The 25,157-nt window shown below is 40.2% G+C and overlaps 1 protein-coding gene across 3 annotated transcripts in view; it reads right to left on the bottom strand.

Moving 5' to 3' along the window:
* The window catches only part of ITGA6 (integrin subunit alpha 6), a 90,738-nt gene that overhangs the window by 21,958 nt on the left and 43,623 nt on the right, over positions 1 to 25,157 (bottom strand). For all 3 annotated transcript variants that reach the window (XM_088830110.1, XM_055398900.2, XM_055398901.2), the window contains exons 2-11: positions 21,191 to 21,315; positions 19,718 to 19,797; positions 17,523 to 17,778; positions 15,791 to 15,922; positions 12,477 to 12,687; positions 11,587 to 11,780; positions 11,357 to 11,445; positions 10,535 to 10,653; positions 5,341 to 5,439; positions 5,027 to 5,088 (exon numbers count right to left, since the gene is read on the bottom strand). In XM_088830110.1, the coding sequence (XP_088686236.1) occupies positions 5,027 to 5,088; positions 5,341 to 5,439; positions 10,535 to 10,653; positions 11,357 to 11,445; positions 11,587 to 11,780; positions 12,477 to 12,687; positions 15,791 to 15,922; positions 17,523 to 17,778; positions 19,718 to 19,762 (1,207 nt within the window). In that variant the 5' untranslated portion in view covers positions 19,763 to 19,797; positions 21,191 to 21,315. The remainder of the gene's footprint in view (positions 1 to 5,026; positions 5,089 to 5,340; positions 5,440 to 10,534; positions 10,654 to 11,356; positions 11,446 to 11,586; positions 11,781 to 12,476; positions 12,688 to 15,790; positions 15,923 to 17,522; positions 17,779 to 19,717; positions 19,798 to 21,190; positions 21,316 to 25,157) is intronic.

The raw sequence follows: 25,157 nt of genomic DNA, 5'->3' as shown, positions 1-25,157 counted from the left end.
AAATCAACAAAATCACAGGAACTTAAAATATACTCATACATAACACAGCTGTAAGTATACTGAGTTCATTTTTTATATATTTTAATTCCTCTTAGAACATTTTTTCTTATTGCCATGGTTTTCCTTCATATTTCCTGGCAATGTACATTCTGACTTAAGTTTCAAATCAAGCTGTCCTTTCCTGCTCATTACTGTGAACAATTTTTAAAGCTACATTTCCTTTGGGCCACGTGGGGGAGCTCGAGAATAAGTCAAAACCTCAGAGACGCGTTAAGAATCAGTTTCACTGCATTTCAAGACCTCATAAGAGTACGACAAACAGGAGGGCAGCCAACCCTGCCGAAGGACCTAAACTGACTCCTTCTTCAACAGTCTGCTGCTTAAATTCCAAAAACGCCTCTAGATCAACAGCAGCTTCCCCTGTGTGGTGTAAGGAATGCAGATCCTCAGGCCCAGCCAGACTACTGAACCCGAGGCTGCATTTTAATAAGATCATCAGGTGGTTTTTATACACATTAAGCCCTAATAAAGAGTAATTGTCTAAAAGAGGAAAAACATAGAGGTGGAGATGTCAACAATAGGATGAGACTTTGCACTTAAAAAAGATGAAGAATTTAAAGGTAAAACATCCCCTTTGTCCATTAATAAAACTCCCAGAATCAAGGTTTCCACTTCCAAAGCCCAGAGGGCACATCCTACTTGTGATTACCTACACTAACAGAGCTCAGAGACCAGCTGGGATTTGGATGATCAAAATCTCATTTCTTAACTTCAGAATGCATTCTTTGCCAATTTGCTGGATATAGCTGCTATGTTTTAATACTTAAATGACTTACATTTATTAATCACTCACTAACCATCCTTGAACTAAAAGGATATCAAACCCGTCAACACTAAAGGAAATCAACACTGAATATCCACTTGAAGGACTGATGCTAAAGCTCCAATACTTTGGCCACCTGATGCCAAGAGCCAACTCACTGCAAAAGACCCTGATGCTGCGGAGGACTGAGGGCAGGAGGAGAAGGGGCGACAGATAATGAGATAGTTAAATGGCAACACTGAATCAATGGACATGAATTTGAGCAAACGCTGAGAGAAGTGGAGGACAGAGGATCCGGGCATGCTACAGTCCATGGGGTTGCAAAGATTTGGACTTGACTTAGTAACTCAACAACAAAACCATCAGAAGGGAAAGCAAACCAGTGTGTACAGGGTCAGAGAAGCCAGCCTCAGGGAAAAAAAATCTGCTCCAGAAAATGAATCCATGTTCTAATAGTCACATTAGAGTTTGGAAGGGACCTTTTTGCAAGCATCTGTTTTAATACCCTCTACTTACACATGAAGAACTGGAGACCCACAGAACTACGTGACCAAACAAACACAAAAGATAACTGCCTTCTAACGCCTCTTAGATGTGCAGGTTCCCACGTCCCCTAGGCTTCTGCCAGCTGGACCGCCCTGCTCTTTTTCATTTTACCTCTCCTTCATTGCTGGGCTAACTCTACTCCTCCTTCAGATATCAATGTGGATGTTACATCCTCCAGGAAGCTCTCCCGGCCCCTCCTGGGGGGTCCGAGAGTATTCTATTTCTTTCATCACTACACTAGAGAAGGTAATGGCACCCCACTCCAGTACTCTTGCCTGGAGAATCCCATGGACGGAGGAGCCTGGTGGGCTGCAGTCTATGGGGTTGCAAAGAGTCGGACACGACTGAGCGACTTCACTTTCACCTTTCACTTTCATGCACTGGAGAAGGAAATGGCAACCCACTCCAGTATTCTTGCCTGGAGAATCCCAGGGATGGAGAAGCCTGGTGGGCTGCCGTCTATGGGGTTGCAGAGTCGGACACGACTGATGCGACTTAGCAGCAGCAGCAGCATTACACTTAAGTCTGCTGCACTGTGAATGCCTAATCAGTTTCCCAGGAAAAGCTGCTCCAGAGACCACCTCCAGCTGTTCACCATTGTATTCCCCAGCAACAGCACAACACCTGACATAAACAGGATTAGTAGAATAGATGAACAAACACATCAACACATACCCAAGGCACATTTGCATGCACACACATACACTGTCATCATCCTTATGCTGAAACAATGGTTGTTCCCCTATGTAAAACCAAAATTTAGAAACAACAGTTTCAATAGTAATTTCTGTGTCCATCTGAAGAATTCTTAAATGTCATGGCTGCCAAATGGAATGCGCCTCCATTTTAGGCCCTCTGTGAGCCTTGACATCATCCATTTATCAGTGACCTGCTAACTTCACAATGAACCAGACGAAGGCTCACATGCTGAGTGCCCCTCATGGCAAAAGCAGGGGAGTATGTGGGGGCATTAAAACCATTTATCTACCAAACCCTCTCCAACCTTTTTTGACCCTCCAGACAGTTCACATCATCTTAAAATCCTTGCTGGCCACCTTTGCTGACCTTTGCAGGGGCAAGCCAAGTAGAATAGTCATTAAGGCTCAATTATAAATATCTGTAAGTATGGAACACTATATCCGAGGACTGCTGATTTAAAACAGCCTAGCTGAACAATAAGCTCACACACTCGGACACGGGGAACAGATTTTATATGTATTAACTCTTGCAGCTTTCTGCAAGTTCTGCTTTATTTGACTTAGAATTTCCTAATACCGTGGAAGCAATGGCAATGAAAACAGGCTTTCTTTCAATTTCTTCAGAGAAAAAAAGTTATTTCTATAGTGAAGTGAAAGCTGCTCAGTTGTGTCTGACTCTTTGCAACCCCATGGACTAAACAGTCCATGGAATTCTCCAGGACAGAATACCAGAGTAGGTAGCCTTTCCCTTCTCCAGGGGAACCTTCCAACCCAGGGATCAAACCCAGGTCTCCCGCATTGTGGGTGGATTCTTTACCAGTTGAGCCACAAGGGAAGCCCAATCTATAGTGGGCTAGCCATAAACACTTGGTTAATGTAGGGGTAGTTATATAAAATTCATATACATGGCATCAAGGGCAGCATTTAAGCCAGAAGGAAGTTTGTAATTTATTTTGTATAAATGATTGATCTGAGGGAAGACAAGAATGTTCTGATGAGATTTCACATCTTTGCCAACAGTGTGGTCTGAGAAGATGACCAATAGAATAAAAACGTGTTTCCTTTCCCTCCCCCTGCCTAGTCTCTGCCCTCCCTGGTCTCTCTAGGCTGCTTCCAGACGCAATGGTAAAAGGCCCCACGATCCAAGCGGGCAAGTGTAAGGCACCACAGCTGGGTAAAAACAACACAAAATCTGAGAGGGTGAGAGATTGTGAGAAATCATAAAATATGTTCTACTCCTGAAAGCCACACAAAGAACAGGATTTTCTGCATTCAATAAAATACCGGCTACTTCAAGAGCACAGTGAAAGGCCACAGCGCCCCTGGGGGTGAAAGTCCTAATACATGCACACCATACTGCAAGGTCTGCAGAGCTCTTGGAGGGAAATAGAGTGGGAGGGGGCCCAGAATAAGGGGCCTAGAAAGGTGAAGGAGATGGAGAAATCTCCTGAGGACAGTTTAAAATCCAGGAAGATGAAGGCCAAGTGGTTTTCTGACAGCATGAATTGCGTGAAGGCAGACTTATTTCTTTGTGAAGTTCTGGGATATCATAAAGGGACATCTTTTTTTCATAAAGAAAAGAAATACTCAAGGTAATATGAAGAAGCCATAAAAAAACTCATTCCATCTCAAAGAGGAGTAAAAACTGAAAACCTTGAGAGCTACCCTGTCCTTCCAGAAAAGGTTTCCTTGGTGGCTCTGCTGCACTGGTTCACCTAGCCGCTGGGATCACGACTGACCCAGGAAGGAAATCACCCTCGCTCTGCACTTCCTCTTTGGAGAAAAAATGTCTTTAGATTTCGAGGCCCCCAACTTTACTCTGGCTTACTCCTGAAGAGGTACAGATGCTACTAAAACACAGGCGTCGGTGATCATCACTTTTGTGAGAGTATCATTAAAAATTTGTCAAACCCTGTGGCAAAACCCTTTCTTATAAAAAAAAAAAAGAGGCGAAGTAGAATAAGACCTTATGAATGACAACCTGCTTTCACCACCTTGAAAAAGTGAAACTCAGTCATGTCCAACTCTTTGCGACCCCGTGGACTGTAGCCTGCCAGGCCCCTATGTCCATGGAAGTCTCCAGGTAAGAATACTGCAGTGGGTATTGATTCCCTTCTCCAGGGCATCTTCCCAACCCAGGGATCAAACCTGGGTCTCCTGCATTGCAGGCAGATTCTTTACTGTCTCAGCCACCAGGGAAGCCCTTTCACTACCTTCTCTCATCTGAACTCTGCCACAATCCTACGTAGTTAATTCCCACCAAAGGCATTTATTTTTAACTGATAGGAAAATAAAAACTCAAACATTATGGGATTAGCTCTGTGTTGAAGCACTGGATCCAGGAGCAGAGCCCAAGTCTCTGAGTTCAAGCCCAGTCTTCAGGCCCCCCGGGGCCACCCTCAGGGACACGGCATGGGTGTTCTGGACCACAGAGGCCTCTGAGAGGCGACTAGAAACTGACAATTTATTCAAGCAGGACTCGGGCTCCCGTGGTCACTCTTCTACAACTACCACCCGCCACTTCACAACCACAAAACCAATTTTCCACACTGCTGTTCAAAGACAGACATGGAGGAAACGGTTGTGGCAGCAAATGAGTCCTTATACAAGGCATTCATTCTGCCCTAAACCATCTGCTCTGGAACATTTAAATGGGGACCAAATGCATTTTTTTCCTCTTGTGCTTCACCCTTCTGATTAAAAAGAAGATGACAAACAGACTTAGTTCTTTAAATCAGAATTTATGGACTCATGTTGGCCATTAGAGTTTTGTTCTTCTAGTTATTTATTCAGAACTTTTCAACCTGGCAGACAGAAAAGGTCTAATTTCAGCTGATTCACTTTGTTGTACAGCAGAAACTAACACAACATTGTAAAGCAATTATACGCCAATTAAAGAAAATTAAGCAAAATAAAGATGTTCAGATAAGCAAACAAACAAAAAGTACGAGGTACTTACTTATTGAAGGATTGTAACCGGTGGGTTTAGCAGTATATTCAAAACAGGCCTTAACCTTGAGGCTGTATAAAATCAAACACATAGTCATTAAGAAATGCCTTACTGCCCTGGAAAAAAAATCTCAACACGTTCCTCATCCTCATATGCCCCCAGGGATGACCGATGAGTAAAATGTTATATATCCACTTGACAAAATTCCTCTTCCCTTTCCCTATTTCTCTTAATCTTCCCTGTGGCTCCTCAGGGCAACCGGGTCATCATAAAGCAGAGATATGAAACTGTGGGGGAAGAGTGGACACGGCGCAAAGGCTCACCATATCCCACTCGGCGCCCCACAGAGTGTTTTCTGGCGGAGATCAATTCTGTCAGGTGTTACTGTGATGGTTTGCTGAATATTAATCACAGGCCGGGATCTGAAGACAAAGGAGAAGACCAGCTCAGCCTTTTGCTATCTGGATGTAAGATGAGCTCACGCACCACACAGGCATCCTCAGATGCTGCATCTTAAAAACCACAGGAAAAACTCTTTCCCAATGTTACTTCTGCTCCCCCGCTGCTAAAGAAAATAGTTGTTAACAGACATGATTTAAAACATGATGACATGATATTTACAAAACTGTTTAAACATGACACATTCAAAATTATAAATTGTTTTATATTAATAATTTTAATATTAATGGAGTTTTTAAACTGAAAGAGTAATATGGGCAATATGTAAAAAGTTCCATAGTTTTCAGGTAAATATGTCTCATCCCCATCCAAACTCTCAAGAAGCTTTGCATGTCCTTCCAGACATATCAGTCTGGTTCAATTAAAACGACTATTTAAAATTAAATATAAAAGCAGAATTTCTTTTTAAGTGGGAGTTTTTCATGCTTATTGGTCTGCATGCTGCTTTTTCTCACTCACATTTCAGAGGTCTTCTCATAGCTCTACATACAAATCTAGTTGCTTCTCACAGCTGGTGGTGATACATCTGACAATGGAACATCATTTATTCAACCAGTCCCTTAATCAGTGGACAGTTATAATTTTGTAAGGCTTTCAGCTGACAAACATCCTTGCATATACATCTATGTACATGTATGTGTCCTATTTTCATACATCTGTTTATCTGTAGGATAAATTCTTAAGCAGAATTTCGGAGTCAAACAATATACGCATTTTTAATTCTGGGTAATCTTGCCCCCCCTAAAAAGAAGCTCCAAAAAAGTTATACCAACATACATCTAACACCTGGGGTGCTCACTACCAGGATTTCTACACATATGTGAATTTTAGTAATCTAGGCAAGTCCTGAACTTACAGGTCCCCATCCTACAGTATCTGAGCTTCCTATTCTCCCTCAGACTCTGCTATCTCCAACCTCACGCGCTTGCCAGTACTGACCACAACTTTTCTACCCCCACAATCTCTCTATAAGCAAAGCCTAGAATCCTTCATCCTTTCCTATCTCTGCCTTAAGCCAACCTCACGGACACACAAGCAGTGGAATCCTATACCTTTAGCCCTTCACTCCATGTAAAACATCATCGTTCTCCCTTATGTATTCCTCCCTGTCACCGAGGGCCCATGGCTTGACCCCCGCACCATTGGCACAGAAATGCAAGGGTGTGGCGGCTGGGGGTGCGAAAGGGCTGGGCAGACAGCACACCTCTCACCTCTGCCACTCCCCACGTGAACTCAGAGTGGCTTCCATGGCTCCATTACCACAGGGATTCAGCCACACCAACTCCGGTGGGTTTGTGGTAAACCCAGCCATCCTGCAGAACAATGTTCCACAGCAAAATGTATTCCAAGTTCCAAAGAGCTAGTCTGAACTTCTGGAATCAATCTGTCTGTAGGTCAGACAGAGAGTGAGTACCTTCATGGGGAAGGCAGGAGCCAATAAAAGGGCAAATGATGCTCACATTTTTTTTCATTTCCCTTTATCTTGTTTATCTATTGTTATTTTATATTGGAGATACTGCAGGTTTGGTTGCAGACCACAGCAATAAAGCAAAGATTGCAATAAAGGAGTCACTTGAATTTTTTAGTTTCCTGTAAGTTTGTTTTTCAGTATACTGTAGTCTATCAAGTTGCAATGGAATTATGTCTAAACAATGTACCTGCCTTAATTAAAAAATACTTTATTGCTAAAAAAAAAATGCTAATCAGCCATCTGGGCCTTCAGGAATTCATAGCAGTAAAATCCAAGATCACCATAATTAAAGTAATAAATGAAAAAGTTATAATAATAAATGAAAAATGTTACAAGAATTAACCAAAATGTGACAGAGAGACATGAAGTAAACACATGTTGGGAAAATGACACCTTGCTACAAGCCTTCAATTTAAAAAAAAAACAAAAAGCTCCCACAGTATCTGTGAAGTACAGTAAAACAAAGTGCAATAAAATGAGGTATGCCTCTAGGTACGTTTCTAAAGTTTTGAGAACATATTTAGAAGGCAAAAAGTTCATAAATGTTTCAATACCAGTTGCTACAGATGCTAGAGTGTTTTACATATAATAGTATTAAGGCTTTGGTGCTGCATACATTTCAAAATAAATATTTTAACACACACTTCTGCCTAAATCCTGTTTTTAAACACAATATACACAATTTTCAGAGCACATTATATATGGAATCATAAAAATGCCTTTTAACACATAAAGCAAATCTTATTGCTCAGCTGTCTTGTGTTTAACTGGCATTTACTTATTAAGTATCATAGTACTAGCATGATTTAGTGGAGACTGACATTGGGAAGATTTAGGTACCATGCCCTGCTCTCACAGGATTCAGGCTCAAAAGCACAGCCAAGTCCTGGGCCTCTGTTTTTCTTATTTGTAAAATAGGAAAGTTACTGTATTGGCAAAGGCTTTTGAAATTCATTTTCATACTATCTGTGAGGAAAGAAGGAACATGTATACAGGATTCACAGTCAACCTACTTATGGGGACAGAAAAATAAGGGTATTAATATCAATTACATACAGATACAAATATTTAACTGGCTAAAGACAGGTTATCTCCTGGGAAAGTCTTGGTAACCTAATTTTGTTACAGGAATTCAAGTCTTGACACCAGAGGTCTGTTATCTCAAACTAGAAGTTCAAATTGCTTTTTAATGGAAACTGTTAAAGTAATCGAATGTTATACTATATTCCTCTACCTTTTAAAAATGTTGACTATTTTAAGGTTAATACCTAACACATGAACAGAGAGAAACAGGCATATAAAGGCAGTAACAGACATTCATTCAAACTTTTTTTTCACTTCTTCCTTTGGCCTAATATTCTAGATACTTCTCCACTTACCTTCACGTCTCCCACTTTTGCCATCTATAACGTCTCTTCTGGTTCTTAGCTCTCTCATAAAATGACTTTCATAGATCTTGACATTTAACTAGAAGACTATTTTTATATATTATTTTATACCACATTATATAAATGCACAGTATATTCTGTCTTTTTTAAAGTAGTATTCTCTTCAAAAGTGTCCTGGTGTCATTCTATTAGCCCCAGGGGTTTTGGTTAGGATACTGTTTTAGATATAGAGGTTACATCTTTGCTTGGCATCCTTCCAGAAGAATACAGAGCAACGACAGTACCAAGTGGATACATGACACACAGATTATTTTTCATTTAGGGTTTCACTGTACCTCGCTGCCCATTTCTTTGAAGAGATTCTTTAGATAAAAATGACTATAAATAAAGCCAAATAGTTTTTTTTAAAAACAAACAAAACCCAAATGGTTCATTTTCACCAACGATCAAAGAATTGCAAATTCAATCAAAAGATGAGATCACACCACAGTGGCAAAAATTAAATAGATTCATCCTGTTGGGTGTCCGTAAAGGTGTGAGAAAATGGGCCCTCTGGTAGGTTGGTGCTATGAGCATAAATTGCTACAACTTTTCTGTGGGTATATGTATGAATAAGGGCTTCCCAGGTGGCTCAGTGGTAAAGAATCCATCTAACTGCCAATGCAGGAGATGAGGGTTCAATCCCTGGGTGAGGAAAATCCCCTGGAGGAGGAAATGGCTACTCACTCCAGTATTCTTGCCTTGGAAATCCCATGGACAGAGGAGCCTGGTAGGCTGCAGTCCATGTGATTGGAGCCGGAGACTGAGTATGCATACACACACACGATGAATACAAAAATGTGCTAACCTTGATCCCAGCAATTTTATTTCTAGGAATTTTTCTTTAAAAAATCCATTACATGGAGATATATATACAATACACCATCTAACACACTGTTTATAATAGCTAAAAGTCACAGACTATCTAAAAATTCCATCAACCAAGGACTCATTAAATGTGTATTATGGAATAACATTGAGCTTTTAAAAAGAATAAGATTAATATATCTGTATTAACAAGGAGAGAAAATGGAAGAGATTAATTTTTACAAACCAGAATAGAGGACAGCAGTTATAGTATGGCTGTTTGATGATACCCTAGAAGTTGAGACAGACTCAAAACTATTAAAAGTTGTTTGATGGAAGGAAAGAATATAGGAAAACTTGCACTTAACTGCAATTCTGTATTAACCTTTAAAAAAAAAAGTGCTACTTTTTAAATTAAAAAAAAAAATGTTTTGCACAATGTTTCCTGGCAATTTCCAGCAGTGATGGAATTGTTGGGATAAGGCCACTAAGACACAGCCAATGGAAAAACCGCTGCAGCCTTTCTGGAGATCATTTTGACTGAAGGAATCACAAGTCCTAAAACACACATGCCCTTCAACTTCACAACTCACTTTTAGGAAGTTATCGTACGGAAATAATCTAGGACATGAAGAAAAGTAAGGATGCTTACCAGCTTTGTGTATCAAGGAAGCAAACCACCAAAGCTGGAAAGCAACCTAACTGTCCAATGACAGTATGACAGTATGGCAGTTGTTAAATAAACTATGACCCAAAATAAACAACCCAAAAGTTGTTAAACACATGACCCATGTGATATCTCAGACAACCATTAACTTCATTTCAGAAAAGTACTCAGTGACAGGGAAATAACCCACTATGTATTATACTCATTCACAGAAAAAGGTCACTATTCGTTACAAACCAGCAAAAGCAGGTTACAAAACTATATGTACATTACATCTCAATTTTGTTAAACATACATGTATATTCACAGAAAAAAACCTAGGAAGATATAAACCAAAATTTTGGAGTTTCTTAATGGATGGTAAAATACAGTACATACATTTCCTTCTTTAAATTCTTTATATGGTCAAATTCTTTGTTTCAGTTTTTATAAATGTAAAGGTAAAAAATTTCCACCAGTTCTGACCTTTTTAAAAAATTAGTTCAAAATTATACCAAAACTTTATAAAATAGGTTTTTATTACATTGTTGTACTACTATCTAGAGAAAAAAATATTCAAAACTCATACAAGACTTTGCCTTTGAAGTACAGTTCTTACAAATTTCAATTCAAAATGTTAAAAAAAACCCACAAAACTCTAGTGTAAATAGATTTACCAAACAAGCTTAAAACAAGAGATTACATACCTGAAAATAGTTACCGAATCTGAGAGGGAACCAACAGCAACATCAGGGTAGGAATTTCTATCAAGGTCCATGTTTCCAGCAATTGAATATCCAAAAAAAGGTGATTTACCCTCAAGAACCTGAAAGGAATAGGGCATCAGAACGGACACCTGGCTAATAAATAAGCCTTTTATTTATGCTTTGAAGATAAGTCTCTTTTGAACTGAAGTTAAAGAGTTTACTTACAAATTATATTAAATCACAACTGAATTATAAATAAGTACACACATGATCAAACATTTCATGCATTTTATTTTCACAAAAGTTACCTCATTTATGTTGCATCTCAAAAGACAGAAGAGAATTTTTGATAACCTTATGTACCATATTAAGTCAATCAGTGTATTTCAAACCAAACTTCTCTTCCTGCCCTCCAAATGTCTTATTTTCCTCTAAAGCAATTTTTAGATTTTGGTATCTGATTCTCTATGCAATTACAATCATCTCTTATGTTTGTCCAGTTTCATCCCTTCTTAATATGTTACTAAAGGAAATATATCACATTCCATCTCTTTATGATGTTAGGGTAGAATAGTCTTTTCCTTTGGCTTAGTTTGATTCTTAATTTACCAAAGAAATTTTACAATTTAAAACAAGCAGCTCATTGCATTTAAATCTATTTACAAGCTATCTTCTAATAGGTTTTTTATAAAACCAAAGTTCATACTATTTTAGACTTGTAAGTAACACATGATTAGTGTGAAAATTCACATAAACCTAAACAATCCATTGGAAAGAAAACTACTGAGACCTTAACTGTAGAAATCCAAGTTATCTGGTTACCTGTGTTGGTTTGGTATTTATTCCATTCGCAGATCCATGATAGATAAAAACCTTCCCCTTACCATCATAGGGTGCGCCAACTGCAATATCTGTTAACAACACCACATTTTAACAAACGTCACATTTTAAAAGCATTCCAACACAATGTTTTAAAATATGTCATGAGCACTCACTATTTTAGACAATCACATAATCTATAAATCATGACCATTTCACAATCTATTGTCTACCTGGGTAGCCATCTTGATTAATATCACCAATATTTTTGACTGCAATGCCAAACATAGAATCTTTGGTTCCATTAAGACGAATTGGCTTGACGTTATTCCATTGGCCTTGCTGGTTAATGTAGACATACGCTGCACCTCCAACTTCTCCACTTCTATCAAAATACTGTGGGGCTCCAATAACTATATCCTGCCACCTGAAAATATAATGAGGGGAAGAACTGTGAACCACTGGCCAGAATATCAGCAAGCTTAGGGAGAATCCCACGTGAACGGGTACTAAGGACACAAAGAGATAGGATAAAAAGGACCTCAAATCTGGAATTTATATCTCATCAATTGAAGTATTTTTTTAAAAAAACTAGTAGCCTCTAATAACACCCAAAGGAAAACAGCAACTGTAAGAATTTGAAGCCAGTTTCCAAGTTACATCTATAGTGCAGAGAGACTCCCAGTAAAGATTCCACTCCCTTCCACCTCTGACCTTCTACCAAAGACCCAGATTGGCACCCAACCAGAGACCTTTGTATCGACTTTGTCACCAATCCCTACTTTCAACAGGACATTCTGGCCGCTCCAAAATCCCCTTAAGAAACCACAGAACAGAACCATGTAGGTGTCATTTTTTTTTTTAGTTAAATTTTAATTCTCATGGACCCATGATCCTAGGACATAGTAAAAACTGAAGACTGAAAATGTAATCCTACATCCTAGGGAGGGTAATGAATGTCTACCAAAATATAAGTGAGGAAGACTGATGGGATGGTAAAAATTTGGCAGCAGAAATACTCTTTCCATCAACTAACCTGGAAGGGTATTTCCTCACAACACCTATAGAAGCCAGAGCAGCAATGAGTTCTTTGCAAATGTAAAATAACCTCAGAGGCTCTTACCCATCTTTGTTGAGGTCCACCACTGCCACGTCATAGCCAAATGAAGAAGCCAGCCCTTCTCCATCAAATATGTGCTCAGGGAGAAGGTGTGCAGACTTCAGGTCTCTTTTAAGCAAAACCACAGCTCCACTATGATTGGCTCTAGGAGCACCAGATACAAAAGTGATCTCATCTTTGGAAACAATACCTTTCCCTGAGTCCAAAGAAAAGCCTAGAAAAACAAAACATGGTACTTATCAACTCTGTTTTTCAGGAGGTATCTAACACTGGTTACTTCATCACTACCTTTCGTTTCCCACCACTCTCCTTCTGACCCTCCCCACCAGCTATCATATCTATGATAAGAATTATAGAACCAAGAGATCTGACTCAAGCACAAAATAGTAGGTATTTCCCTGTTAAGACATTTAAAGAAAAGCAGCTGTGCTAGTTAGCATTTGTGTAACTTCAATCATGAAGCCTACATGCTACTTAAGAATCAGTTCACACTCCATTCCAATACTGAAACTGCTACAAAAGGAGATCAAGCTAGATACTAAATTATCAAGGGAAAGTTACATCCTGTACACCAAGATGCAACCTGACATAGCATAATTGAGTGCCTATGGGTTTTGCTATAATGCAGTGATTAGTAACGTCTATATTCATCAGTCTCCTTGGTCATCAGGCAATAAAAGAATGCTAACAACATTAATATACCACAGCCAGCATTTTACTCCTTAGGGCCAACTCAGTTCTCAGACACAAACATGCAAACAAAACCATGACTGATGAGATTTGAGAACCCAGCGTAAACAATAGAGGTGAGCAAGTTGTCATCTGTATCAATTACACACTTGTTCGGAGGGCAGAAAAACATTAGAAACCTCATCATAAAGCATCAGGTAGGATGTCAGATTACCAATACTGAGGTTAAATGGCAAGCAGACACAAATGTCCACACATCAAAATTGTCCAAATAAAGCAAATCCCCCCAAGTGAAGACGAGGCAGATGCAGAATACTATAAGCTCACCCTTTTAATTGGGTTTTATTTATGAAAAGCATCACCACTACTGTTGCAGTTCTCAAATTGTGAAGCGAGTTGAAAAATAGGATGAGGTACAAGTTTAGAAAGGAGACACAATTGAATCCAGCTCTGGAAGCGATTCTGGCTACAGAGCCTCAACCGCAGCATGCTTTTTGTGTGTGCTTCACTTGAAATGAAATAGAAAATAAAAAGATTTATGCTCTGTATGGATCAAAAAAAAAAATTCTTAAATGACCATGACCAAGACCATTTATTTGTCATCTCAGAGGTCACAAACCTAGGTAGCTATTCATCATCACATCAGGGGATGTGTCGGGCTGCTCCCTGGGAGGCTGTGTTTTATAAACAAACTGATCGGGATCTGTATAGGAAACGCTGGTCAAAAACAGCAGGCCTGTACACATGCACGGGACGGAAGAGATTGAAGAAAAAGCAATTATGCTTGGTAAGAGGCACAATGGCTACTGTCGTGCTTGCAATGACGAGGCCACTGCTGCATCTGGCAAGCCACCCTCTTTGCCAGCTTCCAAACCTCACGCAGATCATTTTCCTCCTAAAACCTGCTGAATTTTTTGAAATGACAGATGCACAGACAGCCAAAATGTAACAGTAGAAATGTGACACTATTCTCCCCACCCCAGCCCAGTACCTGCTTTTGAGGAAATCCATTCTGAAAGTGGCAAATGTGTTTAATAAAAAAAGTTTAATAGTTTCAAATGTTCCAGTAGACACTAAGATAAAATCCATGGGCATCTATCTTACGAATGAAAGTGTTGGCTTCTTGACCAGAGCCATTAAATTGAAATGGCATAAACTAATCCCTAAGTAACTCATTTGAAGAGGTTGTCTGTTAAAATTTATTCAAATAAAATACTGGTTTATTGATAGTATTAATATTTACCTTGAAAAGAATTTTACCCTGGAAAACCCTATTTAATAATTGAGACTGCAAACCACTCAGCCCTGTGTTCCCCTCCTGTCCTGCAAAGCCACTGACAGCATTCACATACCCAGCTGCTTGCCACCCTGTCCCAATAATTTTCATGAGCATATCTTCCCTTGGCTGGGGGATTATTAATTGTGTAACCGTGGACTAGGAAATTCATTTCCCTCAGTTACAAGGATTTTTTTCCCCATCGGCAAAAGGAAAATAATACTTATTTTACAATATAGTTGGAAAGAACAAATAAGACCTATAAAGTAGTAAGTAACAGTGTGTGATTTATAGCATACGGTAGGTGCTTAACAAGCGGTAAGGATAAGTTTTCTCCATTCTATGTCTTCACACCAAGTTTTTAGTTTAGGGGTGGGGGAGTTTCTGAAAAGTTTTTTTTAATTAACAGTATTGTTCATACATATCTATATAATTAGAACAATTTTTAAAGAATATGTTTACTAATACCTTGTTTAGAATTATTTTTAGATCTACACCCATTTTTTTTCCCCTTTTTAACCTTCCATTGTTCTAGTAAGATCTCCAGCATATGGTACTTCTCTATTTTTTAAAAAGAATAGGATACTATTTAGATTTAGTAAATTTTTTACATTTTTTTCCAAGAATTACACAGTAATTATTCTTTATGTCAACTCATACCAAGAATTAAAGCTTTTAAAAGCCTTTGTGTAATTACCATAATGCACATGAATAATTTAGGACACCCATTAGTAACGCAAACAAGCGTTAGGAGTTAAGGAATTGGCACTTAGACCATAATCTGGGTGTCCTCAGAGTGGCTTTAGCAGTGCGGCTCTGGCTAGGCTGGAAAGCCCCCATGCCACCCGCCAGGGGCCTTGTGACAATCCAGAAGCAAGGCCAACCCTTGGGGAAGGGCAGTCACAGAGGATGGACCTGGAGGTCTCGACTGCCACTTAAGAGTAACTTCATAAACGTAGCTCTTCAAGAGTATCTCTCCAAAAAGAGGCACTGAAGGGAGAGGGAAGATAACTCAGCCTCTTGCTTACATGCACACATTGTGTCACGGCTGCATGGACCGCCTGGTGCGGGTTACAGAAGTGGACATTAGCTCAGGAAACAGACCTGCATGCAGGACAGAAGATTTTGGGAGATGGTAGGTTTCCTTCTGCTTTGAGGCAGCTCAGGTCAGATACCCCAGGTATCAGTCAGATTACCTCAGGGATCACCAAGCTTTAATTCCAGTAAATGCAGCCACAGGCCCCCAGCTCCAATCGGGCCTTTTCTCAGCCTCACAGTCCAGGGTCCTATGACAGCAGTGTTACACAGAGGCATCTGAAGAGGGAGGCATGTCATCTGCCCTCGTTCCTACCTAAGTAACTGTTAGCAGGAACAGGAACTAGACTTTCATCATGGTCAGTCTCTCCACCAACTTCATAAGGCCCATCTTCAAAGATGTTCATGTCAAAAAAAGTGTTATTCTTTTGCTCTACGCGAACAATCCCTAAAAGAGTGAAATGGTAAAAAAGAAAAAAAAAAAATGAAGATGAAACAAAATAAAATGGATGGTTCTAATAAACATTCCTGATGTTATCATTAAGTTCAGAAAGAACAGTTTGGAGGAACAAAAGGCAGAAGATGACTTTTGAGGTTATTAAAGTTAAATAACCCTGTTTGTGTAGATTTTTACCAAATAAAATTGTTCCAGTAATAAAAAAATGTCCATATGTTTTCATGAATTATCTTTATAATGCCATGAAAATGGAATTATAGATGGAAAATGGAATGTTTAATTAACTAAACCTACAGAAAACTCTTTAATTATATGAACCTGATATATTTTACATTTTCTATAATCCTAAATCAATTTACCTTCTTTACTATAGTGTGAAAGCAAGATTAGTATTTTGATATTTTCTTCCAATCATTTTAACCAGAGATTTTAAATCTTCAAAAAATTTTCAGGCCTAATCATTGAAAAGAGATCTCACATAGTAAGTCCACTACATGATTTTTTTAAATGGTAACATTTTAAATCAGCATTTACAAAGCAGGCAAGATATATTTCCTAGAAATTAAAACATACATAATTGGTGGGTGTTTTTATTTTGTTTTACTATGTATGGCATCTCTTGCTAAAATAAAACGATTTCTAAATTCAGTGTGTTATTAGGTCAAGATAACCCAACAAACGCTGCTATGTGGAAGATTCAGCTGAGGGTGGGTAGCCTAAGGAAGTTATTTCCAAAGATTGCTATCAATGACATATCCAGGAAAGTGTTCAAGGACCATTCCTAACAGAAATCAAAACTCGGAAATTTTTGAATGAACAATGAAAAATTTTCCCAAGATTTTTCTGACTATAGAAAATGTTAGAACATAGGATTTATTATAATAAATTTCTCCCCCAAAAATCTTATTTCTGAATCAGATGTATTTCTCTTCACCATGAATTAGAATCAGGTAACTTGTCCTTTCTAATAGAATGGTTTTCTACACCTGCTTAATTTCTTTAGAAGTTGAACTTTACCATGTTCCTCCAGGCAAAAAATGGGATGTCACACCCTTCACCTACATCTCGAGATTATTTAAACAATACCATTCAACATTTCCACAAGTTATCTGCGATCATCTCAAAATTTCCTAATTTCTCATCTGTCTTTCTAACTACCCTACTTTATTAGTAAACCATTGCCCAAGTAATACATAACTAAAGAAATGTCTGTATCAATACAATATTATTTGTATACAACACCACTCAATTCTTCTCAGTTTTCAGATCCCTATGTTAAAATTAAAACTTTCAATTTCATGAGACAAGCAAATACAAAACAGCAAAAACTAATGCTAACTGTATTTTTACAAAAGGAAGTTAATTATATGAATGTAAATTGCTGGCAGAAGGGAAAAAATCTTAGAATATACATTTTGATGATTGTTTTTAAAAATCAGAATTAAGATATTTCAATAATCCTACTCTACTTCTATAATATAAAAATGCCTTATGATACATTCTGTTTTAATTTAAAATGTACTAAATCATGGTGCATAGGCAGAAATTATGCAGTCATTCTAATCTCCATTTCTATAAATAGACGGCATACCTTTCCAGTTATAAGTGCCTGGGGCTCCAAATGCAATGTAATGGAAGTCTTTAGTAAAAGTAGCTGCTACACCTTGCTGGCAAGAACCAAATTTTTCATGACCTCTCAATCGGCCATCACAAAAACTCCAGTCTCCTCCATCCATATCATCTTCAATCCTGAGATTCTGACTTAGGACGTAGCACCTTCCAAAGATGTCTCGGGATTCCTGCTTTGTATTAACATGTTGTCTTTTTTCATATCGATGAGCACACGTCTGCAAGCAGATGAATAAAGTAGCCCACATGTGTTGGCAAACCTGAAGTTTTTCATTACAAACCAATGAAATTGTCTACAATCAAGAGGTTAATTCTAAATGGGGTGCTAAATGTGTCCTCATCCTGAGACCAGATCAGAAAACCAGCAAATCTTCCCCAACCTTCAAGGAGGAGGCCATTATCTAGCACAGGACTTCTGTCTTATCGTCACCCAGAGAATAATGCTGCAATCCAAATATTGAAGGCCAACCTGTAATCCCCTGGAGAAGGAAATGGTAACCCATTCCAGTATTCTTGCCTGGGAAATGCCATGGACAGAGAAGCCTGGTGGGCTACAGTCCATGCGATCGCAAAGAGTAGGATATGAGTTGGTGGGACTTCACAGGTGGCGCTGGTGGTAAAGAACCTGCCTGCCAATGCAGGAAACAAAAGAGACCCAGGTTTGATGCCTAGGTCAGGAGGATTCCCTGGAGGGCATGGCAACCCACTCTAGTATCCTTGCCTGGAGAATCCGATGGACAGAGGAACCTGGCGGGCTACAGTTCACAGGGTCTCATACAATTGAAGCAACTTAGCACACCAGTGGAGAAGGCAATGGCACCCAACTCTAGTACTTCTGCCTGGAAAATCCCATGAATGGAGGAGCCTGGTGGGCTGCAGTCCATGGGGTCGCTAAGAGTTGGACACGACTGAGCGACTTCACTTTCACTTTTCCCTTTCATGAACTGGAGAAGGAAATGGCAGCCCACTCCAGTGTTCTTGCCTGGAGAATCCCAGGGATGGGGGAGCCCGGTGAGCTGCCGTCTATGGGGTCGCATAGAGTCGGACACGACTAAAGTGACTTAGCAGCAATAGCAGCACACAAGCACACACACATGACTCAGTGTTTAAACAACAACAATCTGCAATTCACAGGCAATTTATTTGTAAATTCACCTGTCACGTAAACAATGGGAAACACCTTATTTCATCTTCTCAATTTAATTGGCTTTTAGTGGCTACATATCAGTATGCTCATGAAAAGAAGGAACATGTTCCACAGGAGAGAAATCATGAACATATTTTCACAGGAATTGGGCTAAAACAAAGGCATTTTCCTTTTATCCATACTATTTCCTCATAATCAATCCTATCTTAACTTATCCTTTAATCTCTGAGATTAAGTTTATTTTAAAAGGCAGAGAGAAACCTTTTAAAAAGGCAGAGAAAAATCATACTGCCAGGAGAAACTAAATAAGCTCTAATTTTCACATATGGGTATTCATGGCCACTCTCCATGTAACATAGGCTAAAAATATAATGCCCAGTTAATATCCTATAATGCATCTCCTTAGATGTAAAAATTCAATACTTGGTAAAATTCTCATTCTTCTCAAAATTCTACATAAATTTGTTACAGCAACCAGATTTTGAAAGAGATAGAAAGATCATCGTGATCCAGTCTGGCACCTCCAAGGCCACCTAACACATTCCATTGAACAACCCTTTTTTCTCGGCTACCACTTCTATCTGAAGTAGCTCAGAAAATAAAGAGTTTAAAATGATCTGATCGTTACTTTGCATGACCATTCCCATATTTTTGTAACTCATCTATAATAGCTGCATAGTTCCTAGGACAAAAACCATGTAAGGTTTTGCTTTGCTCTTTTAAGACCACCTAAAGTTGTAGGGACATCCAGTAAAGGCTTTTAAGTAAGTTTTTTGGATCTAAACGTTCTAAGGAAAAGCAGCTTGTAGGGTTGTTTCAAAGTAAATCAGGAATCACAGAAAAAGTAATGGTTTGATTTCCCCTTGACATCAATTCCTGCTGTACAGCAGTCGGTTTTCTAGAATGTACACTCTAGGCAGGCGGAAGCTGTCTGCTCTGTTCACTGCTGTAAGCCCACCACTAGCACGCAACAGGTACTCAGCGCGGAATGGACACATCTCTATACCTACCACAACTTTGCCGCCTGGACCCTGGCTTTGGACAGTGACTCCCATCCACTGATCTTCCTTGCTTTCCGATGAAGGGTCAGCTGCAGAGAAAGCAGCATAGGTCACTCACACACACACACACACAGCTAGGACTTCAAAGCTACGGCCATGAACCAATAAACGAGGAAAAACGTAAGAAACAGCTTCTAAACTGCCTTGACTCCAAGTCTAACTACTTAGTAAGTGCAGTTACTCAAACCATAAAAATTACTTTCCATCTTTAGAAGGCGGGTGAGTGGTTATTGGTATGAATGTTTCACCAAATTCTTTACATAAAATATGTAATTCTACCTGGTGGCCTTTTACCTTCTCTGACACCCAGAGTCCCAAGTACAGAAATGACCATCCAAACTAACATAAAGGAAGTTACTTCTTTACAAACCCTCAAATTTGTTACATAATAGCATGAACTTTGCTTTCCTTTACTGGAGATGGGAAAACAAGGCCTCAGATCCACTTTCTATCTTTCTATTGATGAAAAAAGTAAAGTCATATATTTTCTTTTACCTCCTCCTTCCAAAAAGGAGAGAGGGAAACCAAAAATCTCACCGTGTGTTCTTCAGTATCAATTTGAGCCTACTGTATAACCCTACATCCAAAATTCTGCCTTCCTTAATGAGAAGGCAGGCATGATTTTCAATTTTGAATCATTACGAAAATGAAAATTAAACAACTTTAGGTAGGCAGAAGGAAAAATGCCAAAATGTTAAATAAATTGGGATTATCTCTATAGTATCGGTGGGTTTGGGTTTTTTTTTTATTATAGTTCAATGTCATTTACAGATTTCTCACAATTAACATACATTATTTTCCAATCAGTTAAAAAAAAAAAAAAGTTGTTGCTAAAAAGATTTAAAAAAAAAAAAAAGAGAAGAACATAAACATGAAGCTGAAAATCTGTGTTGACCAAGAATGGCAAATTAGGTTTGGTTGCAGCTTCTCAGGACATAATTGCTTCTGCCTACCACAGTCTATACAAAACAAGCCTCTATCTGAGATAGTAGGGAAAAATTTATTCATGTTGTCCAACTCTCATTTTACAGAGACCTTATATTTAACAGTCTTTCTCCCTAATATTTTAACAGCAAATGACAAGTTTTGGCTGCTGAGTACAGGATACACATTCAATTTTCTGAACAATTTTTCAACAGTCTCCTGTAGAACCTCAACACATCACTAGGTGGCAACATCAATACACCATACCAGTTTGGAGACCAGGGTTGGGGAGACAGCAAAAACAGTGCAGCCAATGTGACTTAAAAAGTAAATGTTCTTTCTCAGCATAAGCAAGAAACAGTCAAGGCCCATGCAATTAAGAGAGGCCTTCTCTCCAAGAATAAATGCTTCTTCCCCTCTTCCCTTCCTCTTGGAAAGGGCAATGGGATACAGGTTGAGTTGGCCAAGGGAACACTGAGCAAGTGCAGAAGAACACACCGTCGTTATCAAACTCAATTCGCGTGCATGGCCCCCGGGAGGTGATGTCGCAGCTGTACAAGCCTCCTGTTCGGTTGGCCTTCTGCAGTGGAAGGGCCACTGCACGGGGAGCCCCCACGAGCAATCTGTTGACGAAACAGAGAATTTGGAGATTTGAGCTGAATATGCATTTAACATTTAGAGTCAGAGCCAAGAGATACCGGAATTATTCTCTGTCAAAAAGTCACCTAATTCTCTGCCAGTTTAGGTGGTGAGGGAGAACAAAGGCAGAGCCCTGTGACACACAAAGACGCAGGTGAAGCACAAGAGGAGGGATTGCTGGAACAGGTGAAAGATATGCTGTCTCATAGTATCAGCAGCGCTCTGCTGGGCACGAGTCTGGTGTTTTAGAAGACACTTTCCACAGAGCTTGCGCCCTACACCTAAGCCAAGGACATCACAAGGAACACAGACAAAACAAACACTCCCTCACTGAGGGAGAGAAACGGTCACGTTAACCTGAAATGATAATACATCTGCTTCTAACACTGTGTCTTCTTAGGGTGGGGACACGGGGTTCAAAGGTAATTTTTGAATATGCCCCAGATTTTCAGTTTATATACTGTTTAGTTGATTAAACCAGGTGGCCACTGGACTGAGGTGGGTCTAAGGCTATGGCTATGGAAGCAAACTGGAATCTCAGCCTGTAAATGTCTCAAGGTTACAAAACCAAACCCAAGGGCAACCAATCACAAACAGGCACCTAGGCGGTAAGCCAATCGAATCATTTCCTCGCTTTGCTTCCCTACGCGTCCTTACTTTCTGTGTCTTTCCCTGCTCCTGCTGGTTCGACACTGCCAGGTTTGCACTGATTTCTGCTCAAATAAACTTGTCAAGTTTTTAATATGCCTCAGTGCACCTTTTAACAATATAGATTTGGAACCAAATCTTTGCCCGAGTTACAACTCGACCGAATTTCTGTTTTGTAGCCTTTTTCTGCATCAGTTCTCACTGGCTGGCACTTGGTCATCTTGACCAGCTCCTCTTCTATCATCCAATCAATCTCCACCAAGGATTCAGGGATGGTCTGAGAGTACCTTCTATGCAGTAGGCACCACAGTGTTCCCTCTCCCCTCCCACCTCAGGGTTCTTGCCATCTCCAGTAAGAGAGGCTCCTAAGCTAAACCCACAATCCTTAAAAGCTGACTGCTTCTCAGCCAATGGGATCTTTCAAGACCCACTATCTTTCTGCTGTGTTCTTTTGCTAATGTCTTTTTTCATTCAAGGATAACTGCTTTACAGAATTTTGCTGTTTTCTGTCAAACCTCAACATGAATCAGCCATAGTTATACATCCTCTCCCTGTTGAACCTCCCTCCCATCTCCCGCCCCATCCCACCCCTCTAGGTTGATACAGAGCCCCTATTTGAGTTTCCTGAGCCATTCAGCAAATTCCTGTTGGCTATCTATTTTACATATGGTAATGCAAGTTTCCACGAAACTCTTTCCACACACCTCCCCCTCCTCCTCCTCCCCCCATGTCCGTAAGTCTGTTCTCTATGTGTTTCTCCACTGCTGCCCTGTAAGTAAATTCTTCAGAACCATTTTTCTAGATTCCGTATATATGCCTTAGAATACAATATTTATCTTTCTCTTTGTACTCACTTCACTCTGTATCATAGGTTCTAGGTTCATCCACCTCATCAGAACTGACTCAAATGTGTGGATGCTGATTGCAGCCATGAAATTAAAAGACGCTTACTCCTTGGAAGGAAAGTTATGACCAAACTAGATAGCATATTAAAAAGCAGAGACGTTACTTTGCCAACAAAGGTCCGTCTAGTCAAGGCTATGGTTTTTCCCGTGGTCATGTATGGATGTGAGAGTTGGACTGGGAAGAAAGCTGATCGCCGAAGAATTGATGCTTTTGAACTGTGGTGCTGGAGAAGACTCTTGAGGGTCCCTTGGACTGCAAGGAGATCCAACCAGTCCATTCTAAAGGAGATCAGTCCTGGGTGTTCATTGGAAGGACTGATGCTAAAGCTGAAACTGCAATACTTTGGCCACCTCACGTGAAGAGTTGACTCACTGGAAAAGACTCTGATGCTGGGAAAGGTTGGGGGCGGGAGGAGAAGTGGACAACAGAGAATGAGATGGTTGTATGGCATCACTGACTCGATGGACATGAGTTTGAGTGAACTCTGGGAGTTGGTGATGGACAGGGAGGCCTGGCATGCTGTGATTCATGGGGTCGCAAAGAATTGGACACGACTGAGCGACTGAACTGAACTGCATATTCCATTGTGTATATGTGCCACAATTTCTTTATCCATTCTTCTGTCGATGGGCATCTAGGTTGCTTCCATGTTCTAGCTATTGTAAATAGTGCTGCAACGAACAATGGGATACGTGTGTCTTTTTCAGCCCTGGTTCCCTCAGGGTATATTCCTAGGAGTGGGATTGCTGGGTCATGTGGTGGTTTTATTCCTAGTTTTTTAAGGAATCTCCATACCGTCTTCCACAGTGACTACATCAATTTACATTCCCACCAACAGTGCAAGAGCAGTTTCCTTTTCTCCACACCCTCAGCATTTAGACTTATTGATGATGACCATTCTGACAAGTGTGAGGTGATATCTCACTGTGGTTTTTTTGCATTTGCATTTCTCTAGTAAAGACCAATGCTGAGCATCTTTTCATGTGTTTACCAGCCACCTGTATGTCTTCTTTGTAGAAATGTCTGTCTAGGTGTTTGGGTTGCGAACATCTTTTCATCACCATCAGTTTTACAGTCTTTGGGGTCTGGCTAACTAACTGACAACAAGGAAAAGAAACAAAGAGAAAAGCACATGCACCGGACACTGGACAGAGAGAAACAGAGCTGAAAGAGCAACCAGGCTAGAGCTGGGAAAATCGGCTGGGAACACAAATATAAACCAACAGCCAACCCCCCCAAAACAGAAAAGCCAATCCTGGCCTTCAAGAAACTCATAACTCTCAGATGCAAATAACAAAAACTAAGACAAATAACAATACCACCCTCTCCCAGCTCAACGATAGGCCTTATTGCTTTTGTCCTTGCCATGATCCCAGTAAAGGGTTTAACATATTTTCTTTCAAAGCAATGCAGTGCAGTGGAATAAAAATGCACTGAGAAAACAGAGAGGGGTGCCAGACTCTGCCAGGGAGAGCCAGTGAAGCAGACCTTACAGAACACTGGCGGACTCACTCACGTGTGAACACAGAGCCCTAGCACCATCCTTCCCCCTAGACCCTCGGAGGGCGGCACCATCGGCCTCTACCTCCAATCCGTCCAACATTTACAGGACGAAGTAGCACACTCCAAGGTACAGAACTGGAACAAAGCCCGGGCAGGACTTCTGGGCAGAGCAAGGTCAAGGGCTGTTATCGCACACTTATTTCATTAACATCATCGTAGCTTCATCCCAGGGGTTCTGACAAAGAGCTGCAAGGTGAACTAACCCAGACCCTGTGAGTGAACAAGTCCAATGACTCAGCAAGGGTGAAGACGGAGCCCTGTCCAGGTACTGGGAGGGACAGGCAAACAGCCGGGGTCAGAAGCACAGGATGTGGGCACCGGAAGCACTAGCCCTCTAACTCTACAGATGGGCAGACAGAGGCTCTGGGGAGGAGGGGAAGTACTCTGCCCCTAAGGTCTCAGAGGCAGCTGAGAGGAAAAAAACCACTTTGGAGTAGTTTTCTCCACTCCTTTAAATTGCTTCCTAGGAAATAAAACCCAGCATTTTTCAGGTGTTTACAGTCTAGCTGGAAGGGCAAAACCTACACAAGTGAAACATTGAAACAAGACCGGTTTCCTTTACTGACAGATTTAAGACCAATTCAGAAAGGGTGAGGGAAGGCAGAGCAGTTTTGCAGCTGGGTGGGGTGAAGGTTGGGAGGAGATTTCCTATAAAGGTAAGGATGACTCCAAGGGAAAGGCGTAAAGGGCAGGCCAGGAGTTCCAAGGT

The sequence above is a fragment of the Moschus berezovskii genome, chromosome 2 (assembly GCF_049115385.1).
Source record: "Moschus berezovskii isolate FMDL1 chromosome 2, NW_MosBer_1.0, whole genome shotgun sequence".
Taxonomy (NCBI): domain Eukaryota; kingdom Metazoa; phylum Chordata; class Mammalia; order Artiodactyla; family Moschidae; genus Moschus; species Moschus berezovskii.
Note: the sequence above shows the minus strand (reverse complement) of the source record. Positions and strands in the feature narration are given on the sequence as shown.